Source organism: Dermacentor albipictus, chromosome 1 (assembly GCF_038994185.2).
Source record: "Dermacentor albipictus isolate Rhodes 1998 colony chromosome 1, USDA_Dalb.pri_finalv2, whole genome shotgun sequence".
Classification (NCBI taxonomy): domain Eukaryota; kingdom Metazoa; phylum Arthropoda; class Arachnida; order Ixodida; family Ixodidae; genus Dermacentor; species Dermacentor albipictus.
In genome coordinates, this window is record NC_091821.1 from 219,992,237 (window position 1) to 220,015,178 (window position 22,942).

At 45.2% G+C, this 22,942-nt stretch overlaps 1 protein-coding gene across 5 annotated transcripts in view; it reads right to left on the reverse strand.

Moving 5' to 3' along the window:
• Positions 1–22,942, reverse strand: part of Lgr1 (Leucine-rich repeat-containing G protein-coupled receptor 1) — a 261,257-nt gene that overhangs the window by 79,945 nt on the left and 158,370 nt on the right. For 2 of the 5 annotated variants that reach the window (XM_070530922.1, XM_070530923.1), the window contains exons 3-5: positions 7,382–7,456; positions 7,193–7,267; positions 5,668–5,742 (exon numbers count right to left, since the gene is read on the reverse strand). In XM_070530922.1, the coding sequence (XP_070387023.1) occupies positions 5,668–5,678 (11 nt within the window). In that variant the 5' untranslated portion in view covers positions 5,679–5,742; positions 7,193–7,267; positions 7,382–7,456. Of the gene's footprint in view, positions 1–5,667; positions 5,743–7,192; positions 7,268–7,381; positions 7,457–20,955; positions 20,998–22,942 lie in introns of those variants that run through there. The other 3 variants (XM_070530925.1, XM_065426029.2, XM_070530926.1) reach the window with 3 other exon arrangements.

Below are 22,942 nucleotides of genomic sequence, written 5' to 3' on the forward strand. Positions count from 1 at the left end.
GATGTCCAGCCCCGCGAGTCCTTTCAAGCGGGGCGTACTGACGTTAGTTTCCCTGCTAGCACTGTTCGACTCGCACCAGAGTCGGTTTGCGCGAAAATAGAAGATAAGTCCAACATACACAGCGTTTGGGGATTTCTCGCCAAATGCGTAGTGCCTCCACTCGCAAACCAGGCAGCGCGGGAAGCGAATCAATGGCGGATGCGCAGGTCTGTTTTCTAGGATAAGCGGACGAAGCTCCGAAGGGTCGAAACGTGCCTTCGGAGCAGTCGAAAAAAAAAAAAAAGAAAGCGTTCATGGGTCAACTTTCTTGCAGTCGCTGCGTAAGCGGCGCGCGGTAATCGACGTCGTCCACCGCATTACTAGGTAGAAAGCGTCGGATTTGAAAGGAGCCTTCAGGGTTTATGCCCACTGGTGGCTGCAAACTTGAATGTGAAGCGGTGGCAAATGTCCTTTCAGCCTGTCACGATCGCAGTTCGAAACAACGTTGTTTAAGAGAAAGTACGGTAGTGCAACTGCGGATTAGTCGAAACAAACAAACAAACAAACAAACAAACAAACAAACAAACAAACAAACAAACAAACAAACAAACAAACAAACAAGCAAGCAAGCAAGCAAACAAACAAACAAACAAACAAACAAACAAACAAACAAACGAACGAACGAACGAACGAACGAACGAACGAACGAACGAACGAACGAACGAACGAACGAACGAACGAACGAACGAACGAACGAACGAACGAACGAACGAACGAACGAACGAACGAACGAACGAACGAACGAACGAACGAACGAACGAACGAACGAACGAACGAACGAACGAACGAACGAACGAACGAACGAACGAACGAACGAACGAACGAACGAACGAACGAACGAACGAACGAACGAACGAACGAACGAACGAACGAACGAACGAACGAACGAACGAACGAACGAACGAACGAACGAACGAACGAACGAACGAACGAACGAACGAACGAACGAACGAACGAACGAACGAACGAACGAACGAACGAACGAACGAACGAACGAACGAACGAACGAACGAACGAAATTGAGGCTGCATTGCGGCTGACACGGACATGAAGGCACGCCCTCGTTATTACTCCCCCCCCCCCCCACTTTGCACAGCGCTATTGCTAGAGCTGTACGTTTATTGCAGTATGAAATATCCACAATAGGCCTTGGGCTATTGGTCCAGCAGTTAGGTTACAGTGACGCGCAGTTAAGTTAGAGTGACGTTGGACACTGCATTGAAAAATTTTGTGAGGACAAGGAAAAGGGAAGGTGGAGGTAATGCAGTGAGGGAGGACAAGCAAAAGGCAATGGAGAAAGTCGCGGATTGTGTCGTTGTGGTGCTTTATACTGTTACGCGTTGCCTTAAATGACGCTGTGCTAGAATGGGCACTAGCAGAAGTCTCGAAAAAAGAAACCTGCTTGAGAAAGAAAGTATGCTCTTGCGTATCCAACAGATTACCCCAAGCTTGGAGTGTTTATTCGAAAGTTTACAGTACGTCTCTCCCTCCCCCTTCCTCCCCCCTCAAAAAAAAAAAAAAGAACAGTGCCGTGGCAACTGAGTATGCGCAAGCCACAAATGACGTTCGAAGTTGGTGTCTGAGAAGTCATTTTCAGAATATAGCTGTGAAGCCGGATGTCTGGCCCAAAAGCTTTGCGTCAATGAATTAATTCAATTTTGTGGTCTTATGTGACAAAACCATGATGTGATTATGAGGCACACTGTCGTGAGAGAATCCGAAAGAACTACCTTGGGTTCTCTAACATACACGGTTGGCAGTTGGCGAGCGTTCTTGTGTGCCACCCCAGATAGGAAGGTTGCCGCGACCCGGATCGATACCCGTGACCTCGTGCTTAGAAATGCAACGCTAGAGCCACTGAGACACCGCGGCCGGTACTTTGTCTCAGCAAACAAGGAAGCGAGGGCTTTTACCCTGGCACCTAATCCAACAAGACTCCTCCGCAATTGGTAAAGTTCGCACGCAACCAATGACGATGTAGACTGTCGTTTTCTCTCATCTCAAGCAAATGACAAAGATTGAACGATATTTTGACGGTGTTATTGAGACCAGTTGTCGATTCTGAGATTCGGTATGCTTAAAGCTGGACGGTTTCACCGTTTATTTATTTAATTATTTATATGTACTGAAATCCCTGGTGAGGACTTGAAGAAGCAGGCTAGGGGAATCAAAGTTAAGCCCGTTTCGCACGGTCTAATCTTGCTAGCAATTTCACGCATGCGACGTCGCCGGTGCGGCAAATGAGCTAACTGCCCCTTCATGCGTGCAATTTTCCAGTGCTCGGAGTAGCCGAACTTTCTTGTGCACGCTTGTGCGGCATGAATGGAGAACCGATAACAAGGCGGCTTTGTCCGAGGAGGCCACGGTGGCATGTGTGCTAACTTTTTGTTTTAGTAGAATAATAGATTCATGCACGGGAAAGTTACGAAAGCAATTTGTGACGTTTTGCTTTGTTTTCACCGAAACGAAATGATTTAAATTTACGCCAACAATAACCGCGTCCTCCACAAGGTGTTCGCCAATGCGGAACTCATAGTCATCGCGATTCGTGCATGCAAAACAGGAATAAGTGCGTATGTTCGGTAATCGTGGTTCTGATGAACGCAGTACAAGTTTGCTTCATGGGAAGCTGCTATTGCAATGTTTCGGAAAAAATAAAATTAATAAGGAAGGGGACGTGGGGCAGGGAAAGGGAATAAAGAAGATGTATGTGCAAAATGTGGCTGCAGATGTTAACACAATATGAAACAAAAACGACATTACAAAATGCAAGATGAACGAATCCGCATTAGAATTCAGAGTTTGAAAACTGGCTGATGTACTCATTTATTTTCGCGGATGCTCAAAAGTGATATCAAGAACAGAACGTGCGTAAACGCCGCATTTAACATATTGTTTGTAAAACGAAGCTTCATTTGCCTAGCCTATCACAGCTCCCGCAAACCGGCCTATGTAAGCATTGCATATTGACCTGCTAAGTAGTTTAAAACCGTAGACTGTTGTGTTAGCTTGTGTTGCGTATTGGTCATAGAAGTCCCAATGTAGTGCCAGTGAGCGCACCTCTGCTGCACGTAATCAAACAATAAGTCACGACATACAACATGTACATACAATGTCGCCTCACAGGCATACCTGCCAACCTGCGAGCGTTAACATTCGTAAACATTGAAAATTATTTGGACACGAGAAAGTGAATGGGGGGGGGGGGGTGAGGCGTAGTGAAGGGGCTAGCACGTATTCATTTAAAGCTTTCCTTTTGTGGAATTCGCACTTTATTACCGATGGGTCAACTTTGGACGTAGCCCAAAAACAGCGTCGACACAGTTGGGACAGCCGAGTGTTGCGCCTCAATACGGCGATGAGCAATCCTTAGACGCTTTCCACGAGACAGCCCTTTCGTAAGCGCGCGCCCAGACGACGCGGGCCCCGAAATAGACTGAAGCGCAAATAATGCAGCTCACTTCGAGGTGACAACTGCCGCGGAGGTCACGCTACCTGAGTGTGACCCTGACAAGCTGAACAGATTAATGAAAGGGGCCAATGTCGAAGGCTACTATGGGAACAGCGTCAACCTCAGATTGAAAGATTGCTACACACTGGCGCCATATGCGGGGGCGAAGGGGACACATAAAAGGCGGATTTCGGCGGAACGATGCGACGTCATGGGCGGGATATTGCGACCGATTCAACCATTGGGATTAGTAGCGATACAGTGATCACATTCCCCAGTCTAATCTCCTAGATAAGACGACAGGGATAAGAGCGCATACTTTTTTTGGCGCAGTGAGAGGTATGGTGACGTGTCCTGAAGTGAACTGAGTCGTTTAATATGCGCCTACGTGGAGTGGGCTTCAGTATCTGGAGGCAGTGTAAATAATGTAAAATAAACTCTTTTTCCTTAATTCCTACCACCGGATGTACTCATCAATGAGCCGGGTGAATTCCTGGCTTGACCGCTACCACGAGCCGTAACACTAGACTGACAAGAAACGCAATTGTCAGCAAGTCTTTCAGCGACCGTGCTCTTGCAGATTTGGCCTGTTTCAGCCACTTGTTGGTGTCAACTTGCTCGAAGCAAGCGCCCGTGTTGCACCCGCTCACCATAGGAAAACTTCAAATGGAAATGGAAGGTTCGGATACCGATGAGCGCATCTTTTTCCCGCATAGCTTTTTTCGTTAAACTTGATGCAAGATTCGTAAAATCGTAAAACACTCCTAAATTCGTAAAGTTCAAAAGGCATTATGGAGAGTTGGCAGGTATGTTCATAGCTATCGATATTGCACACAGATCTCTTAATGGAATAGCGCGTGATATTCGACAGCTTCTTTGAAATTTCTTATATTTTGCCTACCCCCCTCCTCGGACCGCAGCCTATGCGCCACTGCGTATTTGCCCTTTCCTGGCCGATCTCCTAGGAAATGTGTGCAGTACCGTGACGCAAGGGCTATATATAGAAGCCTTTAACGCACTTACATGCCTGCACTGTGGTCCAAGAGGTATACGTTATACTATATGCGTCGTTCTTCACTGTGTACACATTTCTTTTGATCATCATTCGTCCGGGAAGGATCAAACGGCGCCTTGGTCTACGTTTTTTCATGGCATCAGTGGCACACTGTGTGCATCCGCCTGATCAGGAGTTCGTATTGCGGCATACCTTGTGAACGGGTGTAGGGCATGAGCATAAACATTGCATGTATTGGGTTGTGACCTGTGCGGCACGTGCTTAAACATCGAATGAGATTACAAGTTGTATAAAAGGAAAATAAATACAAGTGTGTACGTCTCGTTTAGTTGAATACCACCTAATTAGTCGCTTCAACATAGCCCTGCTTCACGTATGTTCCAACATGCGCGTTGAATCTGCAATTGTTTTTGCGATGTTGCTGAATATATGAAATACCTTACGGATCATTAGACAACTGCTACCCTCTCGTTAATGCTGCAGAATTCGTCAATGTTGCCCGCTATGTCCTTACGGATAAAGAATCCTCCCCCCTATTGCTTCTTATCAGGGAGACCTCTATAGCAGAGGACATAAATCGACCGGCAGATGCCCATGTACCGCAAGGTGCAGATGTGGTTTTTACTAAACTACGCTGTGTCATAAAAAGGCATGCCGGAAGGGCGAACGAAATAAGATTTTTTTCTCGGCCATATCCAAAGATGTGGTACATCGAGTTTATTTTATCTGTTCCTCCTCAATCTGTCCCTCAGCTCCGTTCTTCTCGCCTTAGTAGTAGTATTCATCGCACTCCTTCAATGTCGCTTGTGAGGAGTTTTTTTTTCTCTTCATTTTATTATTTTCACACAAACTCGCTTCACCGTCAACCGTGTGTGTTGTTTTATGTTAATGTTTTGCACTTAGGTATGAAGTTTCTGCTTTGGTCCAAGTTGGAGATTGCTTATCATTCGTAGCTTCAGAAGTGACTACAATGAATGGGTATTTTACACGTAGAGAAGACGAGCATCATTCTTAGCGTGAAGTGTTTGATTTTTCACTGTACACAGCACCTCTCAATTGTCTTTCGATCTCGCAGCGGCAAGTGTTACTTTAACAGAAAGGCACCGTTTCAGGGATATTTTTGAATTTTATGGGGGAAAAAAGTTGGACACTTAGCACCTACCTTTTTATCATTTCTGCTTGCAGGGCACGTTGATTGATAAGTGACCCAGGTTGGGGTCACCAAATGTTTAGAGCTCTGTGATGGAAAATGAATGTCGTTGCTCTCTTTCACACACTGCCATAGAGGGTCATCATTTTTCGCGTTTAGCTGAAAAAGGATCTTTTAGTGTACATTTTTTTTCGGGTTATTTTCAAGCCAAAACTACTTCCGTTTTTCTGAACTGCCTTATTCACACTTAAAATCTCAGGGTAAGCAGAATTTTGAAGATAATAATTTCTGTACACACACTACACGAGAAGGGGGCACTTTGATACTGAGTTCTCGCTTGAAATAGGCTGCATTCCATGTAGGACGTTGCAGTATAGGTGGCCTGCTCTTTCAAGCCTTCTAGAAAGTCTGCTTTACGTGGCAGCTCTGCACATATTCTGTGTCCTCTGGTGACCGACTATCACATACCGTTTGGATTCCATCTAGCTTGGCGGTATAAGTGTTTTACAAACTTGGCGGTATAAGTGTTTTACAAACGGACCACCAGGAGAAGGACGGGAAATATGATAGCAGAGAGGATAGAGTCAGGAAGACAGTTATTTACATATATACAGCATAGCGACTCGGTAACAGTTATACGTTCATACGAGGCAGAAGATTATTTTTCCGAAAGTGGGGGTGACGGCGAGGTGAGCATAAAATTACGGAGCTGAGGGCGAGGAAGATTAACCCAAAGTGAGGGCGTTCGCGCTCCTATGATTGTCAGCTTTTGGCAACGCGTTTGGTTGATCATTTTGGGAAGCACTGTAGCATACCACAGGTAGCTGTGTCGCCAGCATGGTCGAATTTTGTGGTTTTGCCAGTGGAACCGTTTTGAATTCGCGTCCGCAGGTCTCTAAGGAGCTAAGTTTAAGTTGGGGCGTGAGCCTACTTGAACAATCTGTATCCTTGTGTCTACGTGGTCGGCACTTCTCTTTTGTTCCGGGAATGAACAGGATAGCCTCGTTGCTGCACTGACCGGAAGGCAATAGCTAAACCTAACAGAAGGTTCCACAAGGGTGGTTGAAAGAGTTGAAGACCTGAAATGTTCATTGCGAAAGTCGACAACTGCGAACTTCCTAAGCGCTGAAAGCTCTCATTTCTAGATTCAAATTAACCATTAAACTCTATATCCGGACGAGGTTATCCCAAAGAAAACCTGCTCTTGTGCGGCAGAACTGCCAAATATTGTCCTGTCACTCAAGAGGTTCATTCATTCTGCTAGCTACCCGTATCCATACGGATGTTGTACTCGCAAATTCCTGCTGATTCTGTACTTGTCACAGATGATGTACTTTTCATAGTAATATTGTACTTGCTAATTGATATTGTACTTACACAGCCTTTTTATAATATATCCTAACTAAGCCATATCGGATATGGATCCAGATGCTGTCACAATCATGTTGTATGTGATGTTATGCAATCAACGTTCTCTTTCTTCTTCTTAACTATAGACATAACCCGTTAAAGAAGAACAAATTAAAGCAGTACTTACAATACGCTCAGTTTAGGAAGACCCCTTAAGACTCCCGGTGGAACTGATTGGAGCAATATGGACTTCTGTATAGAGCTGGAATAAAGAAATGAGCAAGAGAGACCGTTTATTTAAAGGACGGCATAGAGGGCCTGGACTTTAACAATAATTCGTGCAATTTGCACGTCAATGAAAATATTTCGTACTCACATTTCCCGCAGCTCCTGCAAGTTGTCAAAGACTCCTGGTTCGATACAGCACAATTTCAGCAGCGAGTTGAGGTGGCTGAAACAAAGTAAATAAAGCGTATTGTGAAATACTGTTTTCTTCTGCTTTAACTGACAAACGCCCGAGGGATTGTAGCAAGATTCAGTATATGTAGCAATTCACCAAAAAGAAAAATAATGAATGTAGTGATGCATAATCAAGTGTTTTGGGGGGATTCTCCATAGAAAAGGCTGGCACCATTAGTTGCCAGCATCGAGAAGCTAAACACACAGAAATGGTAGAATAGCTCAAGCACTTCGCTGTCTACTTCATCTTCGCACAAATAAACTCTAAAATATTCCTCAGTGTTGCAAAGCAAGGAAGATTACGAGACAGCGAGATTAAATACCTCGCTGTCTACAGTGCAATCATGGTGCAGCACATGGAAAATGAAAATCAATGCGAAAACAACTGTAGCGATGACCGCGACGCGGAAACGACACCCTTTAAACAATCAGTATTCGATCGATGGGCAAATTTTAGACCGCGTGACAAGCTATAAATATTTGGGCGTAGTTATCAGCTCGAACTTAAAGTGGAATGAGCACGTGTCATACATAGAAAAGAAAGCCATGCAGAAGCTTGATTACTTGAGGCGTTGCTTAAGAAATTCATCCCGTGAGATGAAGCTACTAGCTTACAAAACTGTCGTCCGCCCGATTCTTGAGTATGGGTCCGTCGTCTGGGATCCACGTAGCGATATTAACATAAAAAAGGTGGAAAAAATTCAGAGAAAGGCGATAAGATTTGTATTCAATTCCTTTAGCCGGTATGCATCACCAAGTGCTATGCTCGAAATAGCAGAACTAGTTACCCTGCAAAAACGGAGATATAAAGAACGATCAAAGTACATGTATCTGCTCTATCATGGAAAATTAGGCATCGACAAGGACGCTTATACCGAGCCTCTCGCTCGTCGATCAACTCGGCCTAGCCGCGCTAAGCAGCTTACAGACTGCTACTGCAAAACAGAAGCGTTTAGAAATTCATATTTTACCCGAACCATTAGGGAATGGAATGTACTTCCTGCTGCGGTGGTTGCCTGCGACACCATTGAATCATTCTTAAAACTGCTTAAAGAAATTGTATAAATGAGCGGGGTACATCACTGCCCTACTGTCCTCTTTTCTTTCTTTTTCTTTCTTTTTCGGCCTGTCCTTTCACGTAATCGAACGCACGTGCTTTTTGATGCGTCTACCACTGCTACGTATATTTATACACACTACTACATTATGTGTGTCTGATAGGATGTATGTTCTGAAATCGTTTGCCACGCTTTGTATGCATATATTCTTCTAGTTTTGTTTTTCTGTCTCTTAAGTGTTCGTCAACCTAGCGCTAAGAGCAGTTTGCGTTTTCTTCTTCTGGAATGGTTTTACATTGTTAGCGCTAAAGGCTACGTTTTCGAAAATGACACGCTGTTCACATTTTCAAATTCAGTGCTATTTCATTTTGCTCACGCTTCGCACCTTGTACTCAATGTATTGTTCGTCATGTATATGACCACTCCTGCTTAAGGCCTCTAATCAGACGCTGGCAGTAATCTTGAAATAAATAAATAAATAAATAAATAAATAAATAAATAAATAAATAAATAGATTAACCGTGTGCTTCGAACATATATACGCTTACATTTCCAGAAATATATGAAAAGAAAAGAAAAGCCTCGAAAAGTATCTTATATCTTATTCAACGAAATGCCTGCAGGTTGAATTACCATTAAACGGTGGCCAAGCCACCAGAGTTCGAATTATATTTGTTACTGCGGCCTTCATTATAGTACGAAGGGTTGCTTTTGGAGGTCTTGAAATTCGATGAATAACCGTGCTGGTCTGTCAAAGCAAGTTCATTTGAACGAAGTGCCGACGTCATAGCGAAACTCAGCAAATTACGCTGTTCTTTATAAAATGATGACATTCTTTTGAGGTTGTAAAATTTAGAATTGTAAGGGGAACAAGGAGCCTGTGTATACAAAAACAACAGGGGCGCCATTGCGTATAGCCAGAGGGCAAGCTCAACTTGCCTCTCTGGGGCTGGCGTTGTGGGACACCCCAAGCTAGAGTTACTGCACAGGCTCCTTTAATGGAGCCTATAAAGTAACTCTACCCCAAGCGGAGTCCAAACGGAGAATGGTTGTTTTCGTCAAAGCCAGAGCGGCTCGCGTAAGGGCGAAAAAGCTGTCGTTCTCGCATTGTGTATTTCCTCCAAACAAGCGAATTGCACAAAAGGCATTGTCTGTGTCTGGCCTAACAGTTACCGCAAATGTTGGTTTACAATTCTTTTTTCTGAATAGTTGTTCAATTTATCATCGTTTGGAAAATTCTAGTAGAATTCGAGTTAAAAGGCGTACCAAAAAGAACGTGGTGGGCAGTCTGCTTGTTCTGTCGAGCCGGTGGCAAGGCATGCATGACTTTCGCTTCGACTGTGGAGTCACTTGCTATTACGGTGTGGGCCATGCACGCTAACGACATTTAGACATGAGACGTATAAAAATGTGTTGCGAGTGCACAGGGTCGCTATAACGTAAAGCTATACCACTCCGTTTCTATTCCCCTTACTTCGTTAGCCTTTCACGATTGGTTAAACATTTTCTGCAACCACGCCACTTCGCCTGTCTCTAATGAGTCGTTACGAAAATAGCGAAAGTTCTCATCTTAAGATGACATGTACGCGCTTATTATGCATGGCTGGGCCGAACAAGGGAATAGGTTTTTTTTTTACTATTCTACGCATTTGTACCCATCAGCCATCCGTGACTCGTCAACTTTTTTTCGAGCCACGCCTACTTCACCAGTTTTTCATGCAACGTCACAAAACCGCAGAAACTCACCACGTCAGAGTGACGTGTACACACTCAAAATGTATTTGTATGCCGAACAAAAGTTGTATCTTTTATTTGAATTGCTGTAGACTGGGCCCAATTCGGAAAGGAATACAAAAGCTCTATAACGTAAAACTATTCCAACATGTTTTTATTCCAATCTGCTGAAGTCAAATTTACGTAACAGCCGACGCAAGCATAGGGCGGTGACCACCCACAGCGTTGTCTGAAGAGCCCAATCAAACGTCTCCTCGTTTGCATGAGGTCACTTTCCTTTGCTTTAAAAACGAATAACATTGCCTACATTGAGCAGTATTTAATTGGCTGACAAAAGGCTACAAGCACGCTCAAGTGGAGAGGGTTTCGATAGGGCCAATCCAGCGCAGTGAAAAATCGATAACAGGATAGAGAGGGCGGTGCCGGCGTCTGCGATTGGTCCGCTTTCCCTTACTTTGCTTGAGGAAATCGTGGCGGCGTGCAACGGAATACTGCTAAAAACGGATCCTCAGCAAAGAAGGGTTGGCAGAGCGATGTCGTATACGTGCTGAAAGGGCTCGATAACGTTATAGTACGGCCGTGCACAACGTTTTATTACACGCAAATAAACCCATGCTCTCCGGCAGGTGCGAGTAGCCAGTGGGTGACCGATCGGCAGGCAGCCATCTTCTATTCCCTTTGGAGCAGTGCAGTCTCCGGCTAGTCAGACGAAAAATTCGGTTTTGTTCGGCATACTAACGCACTTTAACGCGTAGACGTCACAGAATTGGAATAGAATAGTTTGGAATAGCTTTACCTTATAGTGCCCCAGAATGGCGGTCCATCGGTCACTCCGGCACCGGCTACTCAAAGTCGTGGACGACAATGTATATGTGTATACTCAAGCTGGAGCAGCACAGGCCGCTGATGATGGTCTTGCAAAGTATGCATCTCAATTTGACTTTGTGCCAGTCAAATGAACTGGTAGATTATGTAGCAGTAGATAATATTCAATATAAGATAGCATACCGACTAACATTAGGAGCGCTCAGCTTTTTGTTAGAAGATTCCAGAAGATATGCTCGGAAACGGGTGCGGGAGATCTCGACGATCGCCTCATTCGGCAACAGGCTCATATTTATAATTCTAAGAGGCATTGAAAAAGTATAGGAAAATGTCGGCAACTTTTGAAAAACATTCACACACGGCGTGGAAAATGTGCAAATGTGCCACGAAACTAACCATCAGATACGAGTTGACAGCGGCAGAAAATCCCGAGACCGGGAAACAGCACAGTGGATTTTGGGGCGATGGAGAGGAAGCCAGTTCTGGCACTATATCGAACACCAGAAAAATTAAATAAAAAGCTATACCTTCAGTGATACTTCAAAGCACTTCAGCGCTGCTGTTCGAAACCATCTGATTCCCTGAATGACGATGCTTTAGGGGGAAAAATTTACCCATGACGACTACTCGTCTGTAGCGTCTGGAAATAGCAGAGAAACTATTGAGCATGCTCTGTTATAATGTGAAAGTACTCGCATTGAGGGGAATAACTGGTCACTCTGTTGAAAGTTCTGAGTATTAAAGGGATACTAAATAGAAGCATTAAATTAGTTTAGACTGATTACAATGTTAATGGGATAGCGTTAAGGGCCCCGTATCGCAGAAAATTCTGTGTCAGCATCGGCGTCGACGGAGTTGTCCGTGAGCGAAAATTTCGGTATATATTTAGGTATATGTATATGACACGTCTTACTATATGAGACATGCGGTATACTTGGGTTATATTAATTGTCACACCATTCTAAAGTTGTTGATACCTTGTCTTATATTCTTGACAAAGTTATCCATCGGAATTTCGAGAATCACAGCCCACAAACAAATGTCATCAAACAAAACACCGACCGCGCATGCCTTTCATGGTAAATCTTATCAGACTTAAATATTAATTTGCGAGACAATAACAGAAACCTACAAATGATGTTAGTTCCTTGGCGAAGCTGTTTACTACCTCCGGAATCGGCCACGCGTGAGGCCGCATTTCTACCAGAAAGCTCGACTTTGTGCATAGCGTTCGCTGCCAGCGTTTTCCAGTAAACATTACGGTTACATAAGCTGCAGTTGCCGGGAAGCGTCAGAAGCAGTCAGGGATCTTTGAATGCTTTCGCGTTCCACTCTTAACGGCGCAGCTTCAGCGTCCTCCAAATTTTTCTTTCAAAGCTGTATTCTTGCTAATTTGGCGGTAATAAGTCGATTAGTACAATAGAAAATGAAGCTTAAAGTTTTATTATTTTAATATCACGCCGAAATCCTTGCGCCAGCACGTCAGTGGGACGTCGGGGATTTCAAAGTGTCACTTAGTATTTGGGCCGTCCTAGCTCAACAAAAGTTCTTGAAACTTCAGTCCTTGCTGCTTTACAACACAATGCAGTCCGTTTTTGTCGATAAAAAATTAACTAGGCCCAAGCAGACGCCGTCAAAACCCATGACGTCACGGCGAGCTGGTGCGAGAACTCCAAAGAAGCGTCGCCACCCGTCTTTCGTTTATGCGTCTTTGGTTTTTTGGATGTTTTACAAGGGTAACTTGTAATAAAATAACTGTTGGTAATAAATAACTGTAACGAACAAATAACTGTTATAAATAAATAACTGCAATAAATAACTAGTTGCTGGTACAGCTCAAATAATTGTTTTTCTCTTTAGCGTCTTTTTAAAGATGGTATAGGAGAAAAGCAAACGAACCCGTGGTAGAAAACAGCAAAAGACGGCCGGAGTTATAGCTCTCGTTAGCAGAGGGACAGCAGAGTGACGGCAGAACGACAGCAGGCTCCGCGTTCTACTGTAGGCCTTCCCGCGTTGCTCCCTAATTGTGATAGCCGCCAAACTGTTATGAGTCACGTTATCTAGGTGATATCTAACGGTGAACTATTACCCAGTTTAGTGCAGCAGCCGTGAAAAAATAGGGGAAATGGGGCCTTTAGGTCACGTGACTTCAAACTGCAGGCCGACGAGGAGGGAGATGTGCGACAGCGGCGGCCGGGAGATTGTGGCGAGCAGAGTGATTCCAATGAAACAAGGCTCTCTGTTATTGCGATATCAATTATAGTAGCGCTCGCGGCGCATTTGCTCCATCGCCATTGTCGTGCTGTCCTGCTATTGACGACGCATGAGCGGTCTGTGCGTGCAGGTTTAGAAGGCCTCCAGAGAACCGCAGTGCATTTTGTTCCAAAAGCGACGAAGCCGAGTGGAGGAACCTTCACGCTCCAGTCAGTCGGTTCTACCGGAAGCAGGGGAGCGTTCTGGCTTCCGCTGCAGGCATCGGTGTTGTGCGCCCACATATTAGCGTTTGTGCGAAGCAGATGTGGGCATGTACACCCGCGAGCAAAAGTATACGGACCACAGGGTAGCCGAAGAAACTGAGTTTCTTCGTAATTAACAAACATAAACTGGAATTAACGAGCCCACTGAAAAGTTCGCAATGCCAAGTTCGGCCTGCAGTCCTCAATTTCAAGTTGCGTTCACAGGCAGAGGAAAAAGAAATGGCTTTATCGCGCAACCCCTGGTCCGTATACTCACCGGTGTATACCACACCACGGTGAGCGCCAAGCTAAATTTATGTAATCCTTTCTTTGGACGCTGACCAACGCCGACGGTTTTCCTTTAATCCAATCTCGGGCACCGTCGTTGTGCGACAGCCGCGGCGCCGCCGGCACGCTCATCAAGCCAGCCTCCTGAGACGCCTCCAGAGCAGCGCTAGACCTTGCTATCGCTTTCACTGTTTCGCATTCGGGTAAAAGTGGCAATATCTTAGGCGATTTCAATTCCTCCTTTTGCAGGTTTCAGTTCTATTCCTGAGGGTCTGCGTGAGTAGATCAGGTGCTCGTAACGTGCAATCAAAGTACTTAGTATCTGCAGCAAAGTGCATTGATGTTCCAGATAATATGCTTCTGCATTGTGTAAAATACTACATGTAAAACTCTAGCCGGAACAGCAATACATTTCATGACAAGTGTTCAGTCTGTATTTCTTGAAACTGGTTTTAAGCACAAAGTTTCCAGCAAAATGGTACGGGATAAGCACCGGTTTGACGTCCGCTGTGCAGTTTGCACATTCTACCCAGCAACTATAGTAACAGATTAATTACTAAAACTTGATTCACTATTAATACTAGTGCCGCACAGCATTCGATTTCCTCAATCATATTTGGTTATTAAAAACTTAAGTTAGCATAGAAGTGTCGGCTCAGAATGAATTTTAACTGCTATCAATGACTCTGGATACCTTTGTGTATTTTACCAGAGGTGTCTCTTGCAGCTTAAGATACACGATACTTCGCATGACGTTTCGAAAATACGCATACTGATATATGTCCTGCTGAATGTATCATTATACAGATATGGGATATCCAAGGAGCATCTTGAGATAGTATTTAAGGTACATGTATCTTCAGTACTGCCCAGCCCAGTCACACCATGCATTGGTTTTTATGTTGGTCTTGTAAAATTAGCGTAAAAAAATTGTGTAGCCACCATCGACGGTGATTGCCGATGTAAACAAAAAGAACGAACGAACGAACAAACGCACGAACGAACGAACGTTTTCCACGCCGACCACTCCACTAAAGCTTCAGACACGTCAAAGCTCTCATGCAATAGCATGTGCGTATCAAACAGCTATAAAGTTAGCGTTCGGCTTAGTTCACAGTGCCCTTTCACTGGCGCTTTGTCGCAAGTCCGACCATTGGCCCCCAACCACGATAACGAGTTTAAGAAGGCAAAGAAAGCTACTCGTTTTACAGAAAGATAATGTGGTTGCTCACATGTTATAATTTCAGCCAATGAAGGAGCAAGGCCGTGACACCACGCCGTAGCCGTGTAGCCGAAGTGGCCTTCGCGGCGCAGCCCCTCGCTAGCGAAACGCTCGCACAGCCGCGTGCTCTGATTGGTCTCTGCTAGTAACGCGGCTTCAGATGCGTGGCAAATTTAGGGTTGCCAGCCGTGCCGAGTTTAGCGGGACAGTTCCGACTTTTGAGTAAAAGTTTTGAGTCTCGAGTTGAGCCGGTGGGGACGGCCAAATGTCCCCTGGTGCATTTTTTCTACTGAAAAGCAATCAGTAAACGAAATTTTCTATTTATAATGCTTCCCACTTAGTTTCACATTCTTCTCTTTTGTTCACTGTTGCATTTTCATAAAGGCGGACTTGTTTTTGTCGTCGATCTTGTTGTGGTGTACCATTCACAGCACCTGCATATTGCTAGCCGTGTTAACCTGTCAACTGCTACACCTTTTTTTGTAAAGGACGATATAGCACGACTAAAAAATGTGTCGGCTACTGCCACTGACATGGTCAATCGTTGCGACAGTGCCATAGAACGTGACGTAGGTCGTACATGCACGTTACTTTTTTTTGTTTTTTTTGAGAGAGATGTGTTTGCACAGATGTAGGCCGCGAGAGCGCTGTTTGAAAGGCCAGGAGAGCTTGCTCTTGGTGAGCATAACGGCTCCTTCGACTGTTCTCCGTTGCATTCGTGGCCACAGGCGGACTTTGAGCGTGGATTTTTCGCATATGCAATCTCGCGTACGTTATTCTTCAGGTATGGTAACTGCTTATACATTTACTAATTCGAAAATTGTCAACTGCTGATGTCCGATGCAAGAAAATTTCTCCACAACTTTTAAATAAAGTTGAACTGCATTTTCGTTAACCGCTAGCCAGCGATACTGAAATATCTGGTTACGATTATTCTACCCGCAATCTAAAAATGTTAACGAAGGAGGAGGAGGAGGAAATAAAGCGAGAAGGCAAGGATGTTAACCAGAAATTCGTATGGTTGGCTACCCTACTCAGGGGGACGGTAAATAGGGAATGCAAAGATAAGATAGAGAGATGGAGTGGAGGGGGAGAAAAGCCGCGGTGAGCTCGTGCACGCACGCGGAGGGCCTGAGCAAGTCAAAGGCGCTCAGATACGCCAGTCGCCCTCAAGAAAGACAAAAGTACTTTCACAGCTTTGCGGGCCCATGAGCGATGGGGACGGTCTTCAAGCTGACATATGGTAAGCAGCGTAGGGTATTCTAACGCTAAAGTTATCCTGCCGGGGTGGTGTAGGAGCTTTGGCGTTGCGCACTAAGCCCGAGTGGGTCGGATCAAATCCCGGACTCGGCGGCCGCATTTTCATGGGGGGCGAAACCCGAAAAAACGCCCTTGTACTCTGCATTGGTTGCAAATTAAAGAAACCATGGGAGGTAGGGGGGGGGGTATACTGCAAGCGTCCTTCTAGTGGACATGTCCATTTCATCTGCTGCTAAAGTACTGATTGGCTGGGAGCACTTGTCTCCTCCTGACCTGTACCCCAGCCCAGCCAATCAGAACTTCAGCAGCAGACGAAATGTACTTGTCTACTAGGTGGACACTTACAGAATACCCCCCTCCACCTCCCCGAAGTGGTCAAAATTAACCCGGAGTTCCCCACTACGGTATGCTCACAATTATATCGTGGTTTCACACGTAAAACAATGGAACAGACAATGGAACAATTAGACAATGGAACAGTTTATCAAATGATATAGTAAATGTGTCAAATAACGAACTATTCTATTCAATGCTGTGACGGCGCTCTTGTAAAACAAATGTGTGTGTTATATATCTTGGAACCTGCTTGTTTCACATTACTTGTATGCCTTTCTCTAACAGCTATTGTAGTGATTCTGTTTGTCAGTATATCTGTCCGAAAGCATCTCTGTATTACTGGTTGTATTTTGTTCCCCCCTACGTAATGCCTTTATGGCGATGTAGGTACTCTGTAAATAAATAAATAAAAACCCCAGAATTAAAAAAAACCACTAATGTTAACAGGATCATCATCAGTAATGCGTATGATATGAAAGTGTTTCTGTAGCCATCAATATCGAATCGAATAAAATTTAACATGGGTCATTCAAAGAAATATCTTAGCTTCCACTCCAAACAATTCTAACTGCCCCGAACACGCGTCTTCTCATTTAGATTTATTCATTGCACCTTAAATAGCACTTTGGGGCCAGCTAATTCTGTTGTGGTGAAGCCAAAATTACTCGCGGCAATGACAGTCGCTTCGAGTTATTTCGCTAGAATCCCAGTAAAGTTAAATTTACTAAAGCGTGACGTTTAAAAAGATAAAAATTGTTTTCCTTATGTTAATCAAGTGTTTCTGTAGCCTGCATTCTATTTAATCACAAAACGAATTTTATAACATCTTCATGCAAGCACTTGCGAGGGTACCAAAATGTAAAAGAGTAAAGCGCAATAAGTCCAAGAGGACGCACTAGGAGGTTGGCTCTGGTCCAAGAGAGAGAAAAATATTGGTTTATGGACATACAAGACAACAATAAAGAGAGAGGGGATGAAAGACAAAACAGGCGGATCAATAAAAGGCTTTCGCAGAGGCAGTCATGAAGGGCGGATAGCAAACTCGGGATGTTCGTGCACAAGACTTGAGTGGGGCGAGGAACGCGATAGCTGATCGAGTGTAGGGACCGAATAGGAAGGGTGGGCAGCGAGACGAGGGCGTCGTCGGTGCTTGCGGGGGCCGCCGTCCCATAAAGTGGAGTCCGATGCGCGATCACGGCGCGCCCGCGACCCGCGCGCCGCCCCAATCTGGAGGCCGTTCACGCGCCCCTGGGCTTCGCCGGGGCAGAATGCCGACCAAACTAAGAATGGCTGGGAGATGGCAGCGGGAAGGGAGGGGCTCGGGCAGCGGTATTAAAGAAAAGCCCGCCACTGCCTGCCTCAGCGCCCGCGCGAAGAAATGAAAGTTGATGGAGGGGCTCCGCGTGACCACAACGTGACATCCCTGGAAAGCTGCCGTACTGCCCGCAGCGCGCGAGGTGGCGCCTATTGGGCCCGACGCATCTTTATCGCCACGTGTACTCTGGGATTAGCGGTTGTTTATGAAGCCTCGGCCGCGCCGACTGCCACCGGTGGACAGCCCGCTGGGTGAAGGCGGCCGCGCCCCGGCGAACTTCTGAGTGCCGACCACCAGTGTGGCTGCGTCCGGAGTGCAGCTTTACTGACCTCTGCCCTGTCGGCGGAAGACCGCATCTGGGGTTTTGCTCGGTTACGGTACGATGTGCTGCGATGAAGAGGACCGGTTGTGGTTGATTCTGTCAGCGACACTATGAAACAGTCTGGAGGATACAGCCTCCACTCTGCCCCCGTGGTCTGGCAAAAAGAACGGCTAATACAACGAAATTATATATAACTGCAGCGGAAATCAAGGCGACCGAGCGACTAGATATGATTGATTAGAGGAAATTATGTTTCGCAACATAATACACCTAGCCGCATCTATACTACCTCTGTCCTTTGTGTTGCAAGTACGAATGATGCAAAGCGGTGTTCGTTTCGCTGGTATCCGTTTTAATAATAAATAATTTTCTATAGACTCTAAGCGGTAAACATGGAGTTGCACGAAATAATTACAGATCATGAAGAAAGGAATATATTCGAGGGATGTCATTGTTTTTAGCATGTGCGATTCCCAGGGCTGCTAGCAAAACAGACAAAATTGCTTGCCAAGTGAAAATGAACTACCAAGTTCCAACTGCTGACCATCAAGTAAGAGGGGTGTGCATCATCCACAGTATTTCCTTGTACTTGCAGTTCAGATTTCAATTCACTCAGGTCATCCACTTGAATCGTGTGTCTATATGTAGGCACATGGCTTATCACGAAGTACTAGTGTAATGCCGTTTGCCGTGATCACAACTGTGTGCCACTTCTTTCACGTACCTATGGGGGCAATAGCAGAACTCGTCAACCTTACAGCTCCTCTACTCACATTTGCCATTGTTATCTTTGCGACTGGAGGATATAGGGTCGGTTGGAAAGATGGTATGAATAATACGAAAGCTGAAGGTCCCGCAGAGGCAACTGCTTCAGGGCTAGCGGTGTCAAGTCTGCCTTCCTAACAGTCTCTGCTTACGAGTCGTATTTTGACCGCATACACGTTTACACGGACTGTTCCACCAATTCCCACAGCTCTACCGGAGCAGCGGTTCGTCCTTCGGACGTCGTCCCTTTGCAATTTAAATGCTCTCACAATACCACGCCGACAGCAGCAGAACTTGCGGCTATTCAAGGTGCACTCTATTACGTGCTCCAGGAGCCACCAAATCATTGGACCATATTCTGTCATTCGAAAGCTGCCCTAGGAACTCTACAGTTTGTCCTACGTCATGGGTTACACGAGTAGCGAGCGTACGAAATAAGGTACGCTCATCACCACGTGTTTGAGAAAGGACATGACATTGTATTTCAATGGTTGCCGAGCCACACACTGAATCGTCTGCAACGACAGCGCAGTTGAAGCTTTGTGCTCAGCTGATCAAAAACATTAGCGGTTTTCTATACCACTCTCAAGAACGGATGCTGCGAGGCAACTTCAATCACTTTCTCGCCGCATACACTTCTACGATGGAATTAATCGGGTTTCGCTAACTCACGCTTCCACTCTCTCGACACTAACTTACGACTTCGCCTGCCACCTGTACTCTCCCGTCGCGAAACAACTTTACTGTGTTACATGTGGTTTGGCAGTTTGTGCGGGCACGATGAGACTCTAGAGCGCCTTCTGTGTTATTGCGCACACTTTGACGCTCAATGCCATGCTCTACAAGCTAAACTCAGCCTGTTAGATAATAGATTCCTCTTGGAGGAAAAGTCCCTGGGACCATGGCCTATGCATTTTTGCATGTAAAAGGCCGAAAACCCTTCTGCACTTCTTAAAGGCTACGGGACTGTACGGTCGTACGCTTGTGACAGCGGACATTCCTCTGCGACTGACTCTGCGAATTTCTGACTCGTTATTATTCTTCATCTCTTTCCTTCTTACCTATTCTTCCCATTTCCCCCTCCCCAAGTGTAGGGTAGCCAACCGGACCCGGCCTTGGTTAACATCTCTAGCTTTCCCTCTTCCTCTCTCTCTCTGCTCTTAAGATACTGCGATTTATTTGTCTTACCCGTGTTCAGCTGTTGAAAATTCCGATTTGCGTATTTTTGAGCTTCGCGTGTTCGGTGTAAGCATCGAGTCGACGTCTTCCCACTTTGTGCAGCGGAAAATACTAAGAATTAAAAAAAAAGCAATGAGATTCTCTTCAGAAATGCCATCTGCCGTCCGGAGGGAAGTGATAGGTACAATAAGATGTGGCCATATTTGCTATGCTCTACAAAAACCTTAATGGAGTCGTATGCCGGGAGAAAAATAGATATGTTAATCTTATTTGTCATTATCGCCCTACCAAAGTTTTTGCTCAGTAGTCTCATCGTCATACAGGCAGTCAGTTTTTAAAGTTTTATTTTAAAAAGCTATATGAGGCTGTTTCATTTAGATGATAATCTCTTAGAGTTAAAAATGGTGCAGTTCAAAATCAACTTACCTTTAAAACTCCCCCTTTGTAATGATTACTCCCGCATTGTATAACCTTCTCGAACACGTCTCCCGCATTTGTATAGCGTGGTTCCTAGAACCAGGCCGGGATCATTAAACATAGATTCTACTTCGGAGCTTGATAATGAAGTACAAAGGAGAAAGCAGGGGGGAGAAGGGGCTGATGCCTACGCTCTTGTCGCCGAGTTAGAAATTATTTATGATACTTTTCACGAGCGCCCTCAATACCGCTTGCAGTAACGAGGCGATACGTTGAAGAACCAGAACATCCCTCATTAGGCATTTTGTACTTACATCGCTCTATGGGACCTGACACGTGGCCGGCTCTGATCGTTGAACAGCTCGTACATGCCCTTGGAAAGGTGGGGGGGGGGACATTGAAGGCCAAAGGGCGCGAGTGCGCGCCTGCATGCAAATTGGGCAAAATTAACATTATTTATCGACGATACAATGCCTCAAGGCACGAGTGAATGTTCACTGCTCGCGCTTCTCCATTTCGTTGCTGCTCGCTCTCACAGGGAGCTAATGGTGACTTGCGTAATTACAGCCCGAGTTGGGAACGCTAGCATGCGAATAACGGCAAATGTCACAGACATCGGAGCCAAATCGATTGCTGCGATATTCAGCAGCTCTCTTAAACATGTCCGAGCTTGGACACTCGTATCATACAGCAGGGATGCTGTAAAGCTCATATCTGGACATTTCGAGATACAAATATATAACTGCAAACAGTGACAATAATTGGCTTGTACGCTGCTACTTACTCTCACAAACGCATGCCCCTTTTCGACGCTGCACTACTCAAGCGCATGGCCCTTCACTTTCTTGCTTCATATGCTTTCCACAGCTTACCACGTTACTTTATAAATAATAATTTTATTTTAAATAACTATAATAGTAAGCTGCCACATACTTTAAAGTGAGCGGCGACACAGTGATCATGCATATATATGTCCTACATCTGTTTGGCCAGTGTTTTCAGCAGGATAAAGGAATTGGGTAAGCCTTCTGCGCAGAAACTTAGTAAGCTCCAGTGTTTGTCAAGAAATCTTTGCCACTTCTTCTGCGGAGGCTATCGACCCATTTCAGCCCCCAAAAGGCCACACTGGAGCCGAAAAGAAGCACCTATTACATATTTTGTTAAGGTTGAATTTATGGCAGACGGAACCACTTTCGCTTTCAAGTACCTTTACAAAGACACGTGGCTGTTTCTCGTTAAACGTGCATGGGTGGCGTTTACTCGCAAACCGTTGACAACCTACGGCCATATCAAAACCATATCCATATCAACAACATACCAACAACATGTGCCCGTTGACGATCAACGGAGTAATAAGTTCCTATGCAAGGACTCACTGTTTGATAGAGGCCTCTCCTGCAGCCTTCATAACGCCTATTCGCGAAACAGTGCCTGACAGCCACTTCCCAGCTGTTCAGTTTTCTTGGGCGGAAAATGGAGGGAGGGGAGGAGAACGGGAGTCAGTACATGCACTGTTGGAATTGTACAGGACACTCTTTCTCGGCTTTCTGAGATACATGCTTGACCGAACTGGTCAACTCTTGGGGTACAACTCTTTTTCGTTTAATTTTCATTTCATTTATTATACCTCAATGTTCCCAGAGATGGGGTACTGCATCAGGGATGGGCTGAGTTTAACATAAGAGTGACTCGAGAACAGCCTTGAAGTGTTGTGACTCGGAGTAGTGCGCGGCGTTGGCAGACAGATAATTCCAGTACCTCGCTGTTTTCACAAAAAATGAGTTTAGATTTGAGGTAGACTGCGCCCGGGGAGGATACACGGCTTTTCTGGGGTTAATGCCGCTGGTCTGGCGATGAGCTGGTAATATAGCTTAAATTTGAAGTGGCGCATTACAGAATTTGTGAAAAAGGCACAATGTGCGCATAAGATGTCGTGATTCTAGGTTAGTAAGACCGGCACGGGTTGTTAGTTCACCAGCGTTTGCATGGCAAGAATATTCAAGGTAAATAAACCGGACTATACGGTTTTGAACTGATTCAAGTGTATTAGGTTATATTGATGAAGATCCCAGACAGAACACGTATATTCTAACTTAGGTCGGACACATTTAACGTAAGCTAATAATTTTACTGATGGGGGAGCGAGTCTTCGGTTCGGGCGAAGAAAACCGGGGGTAGATTCGCGGCATTGGCTATGTTAATGGCAAGGTGTGACCAAGTTAGGGCAGTTGAAAAGGTAATGTCGAGGTATTTATATGATTCAACGGTTTATATTTCGGAGCCGTGTTTCGGATCCCTGAT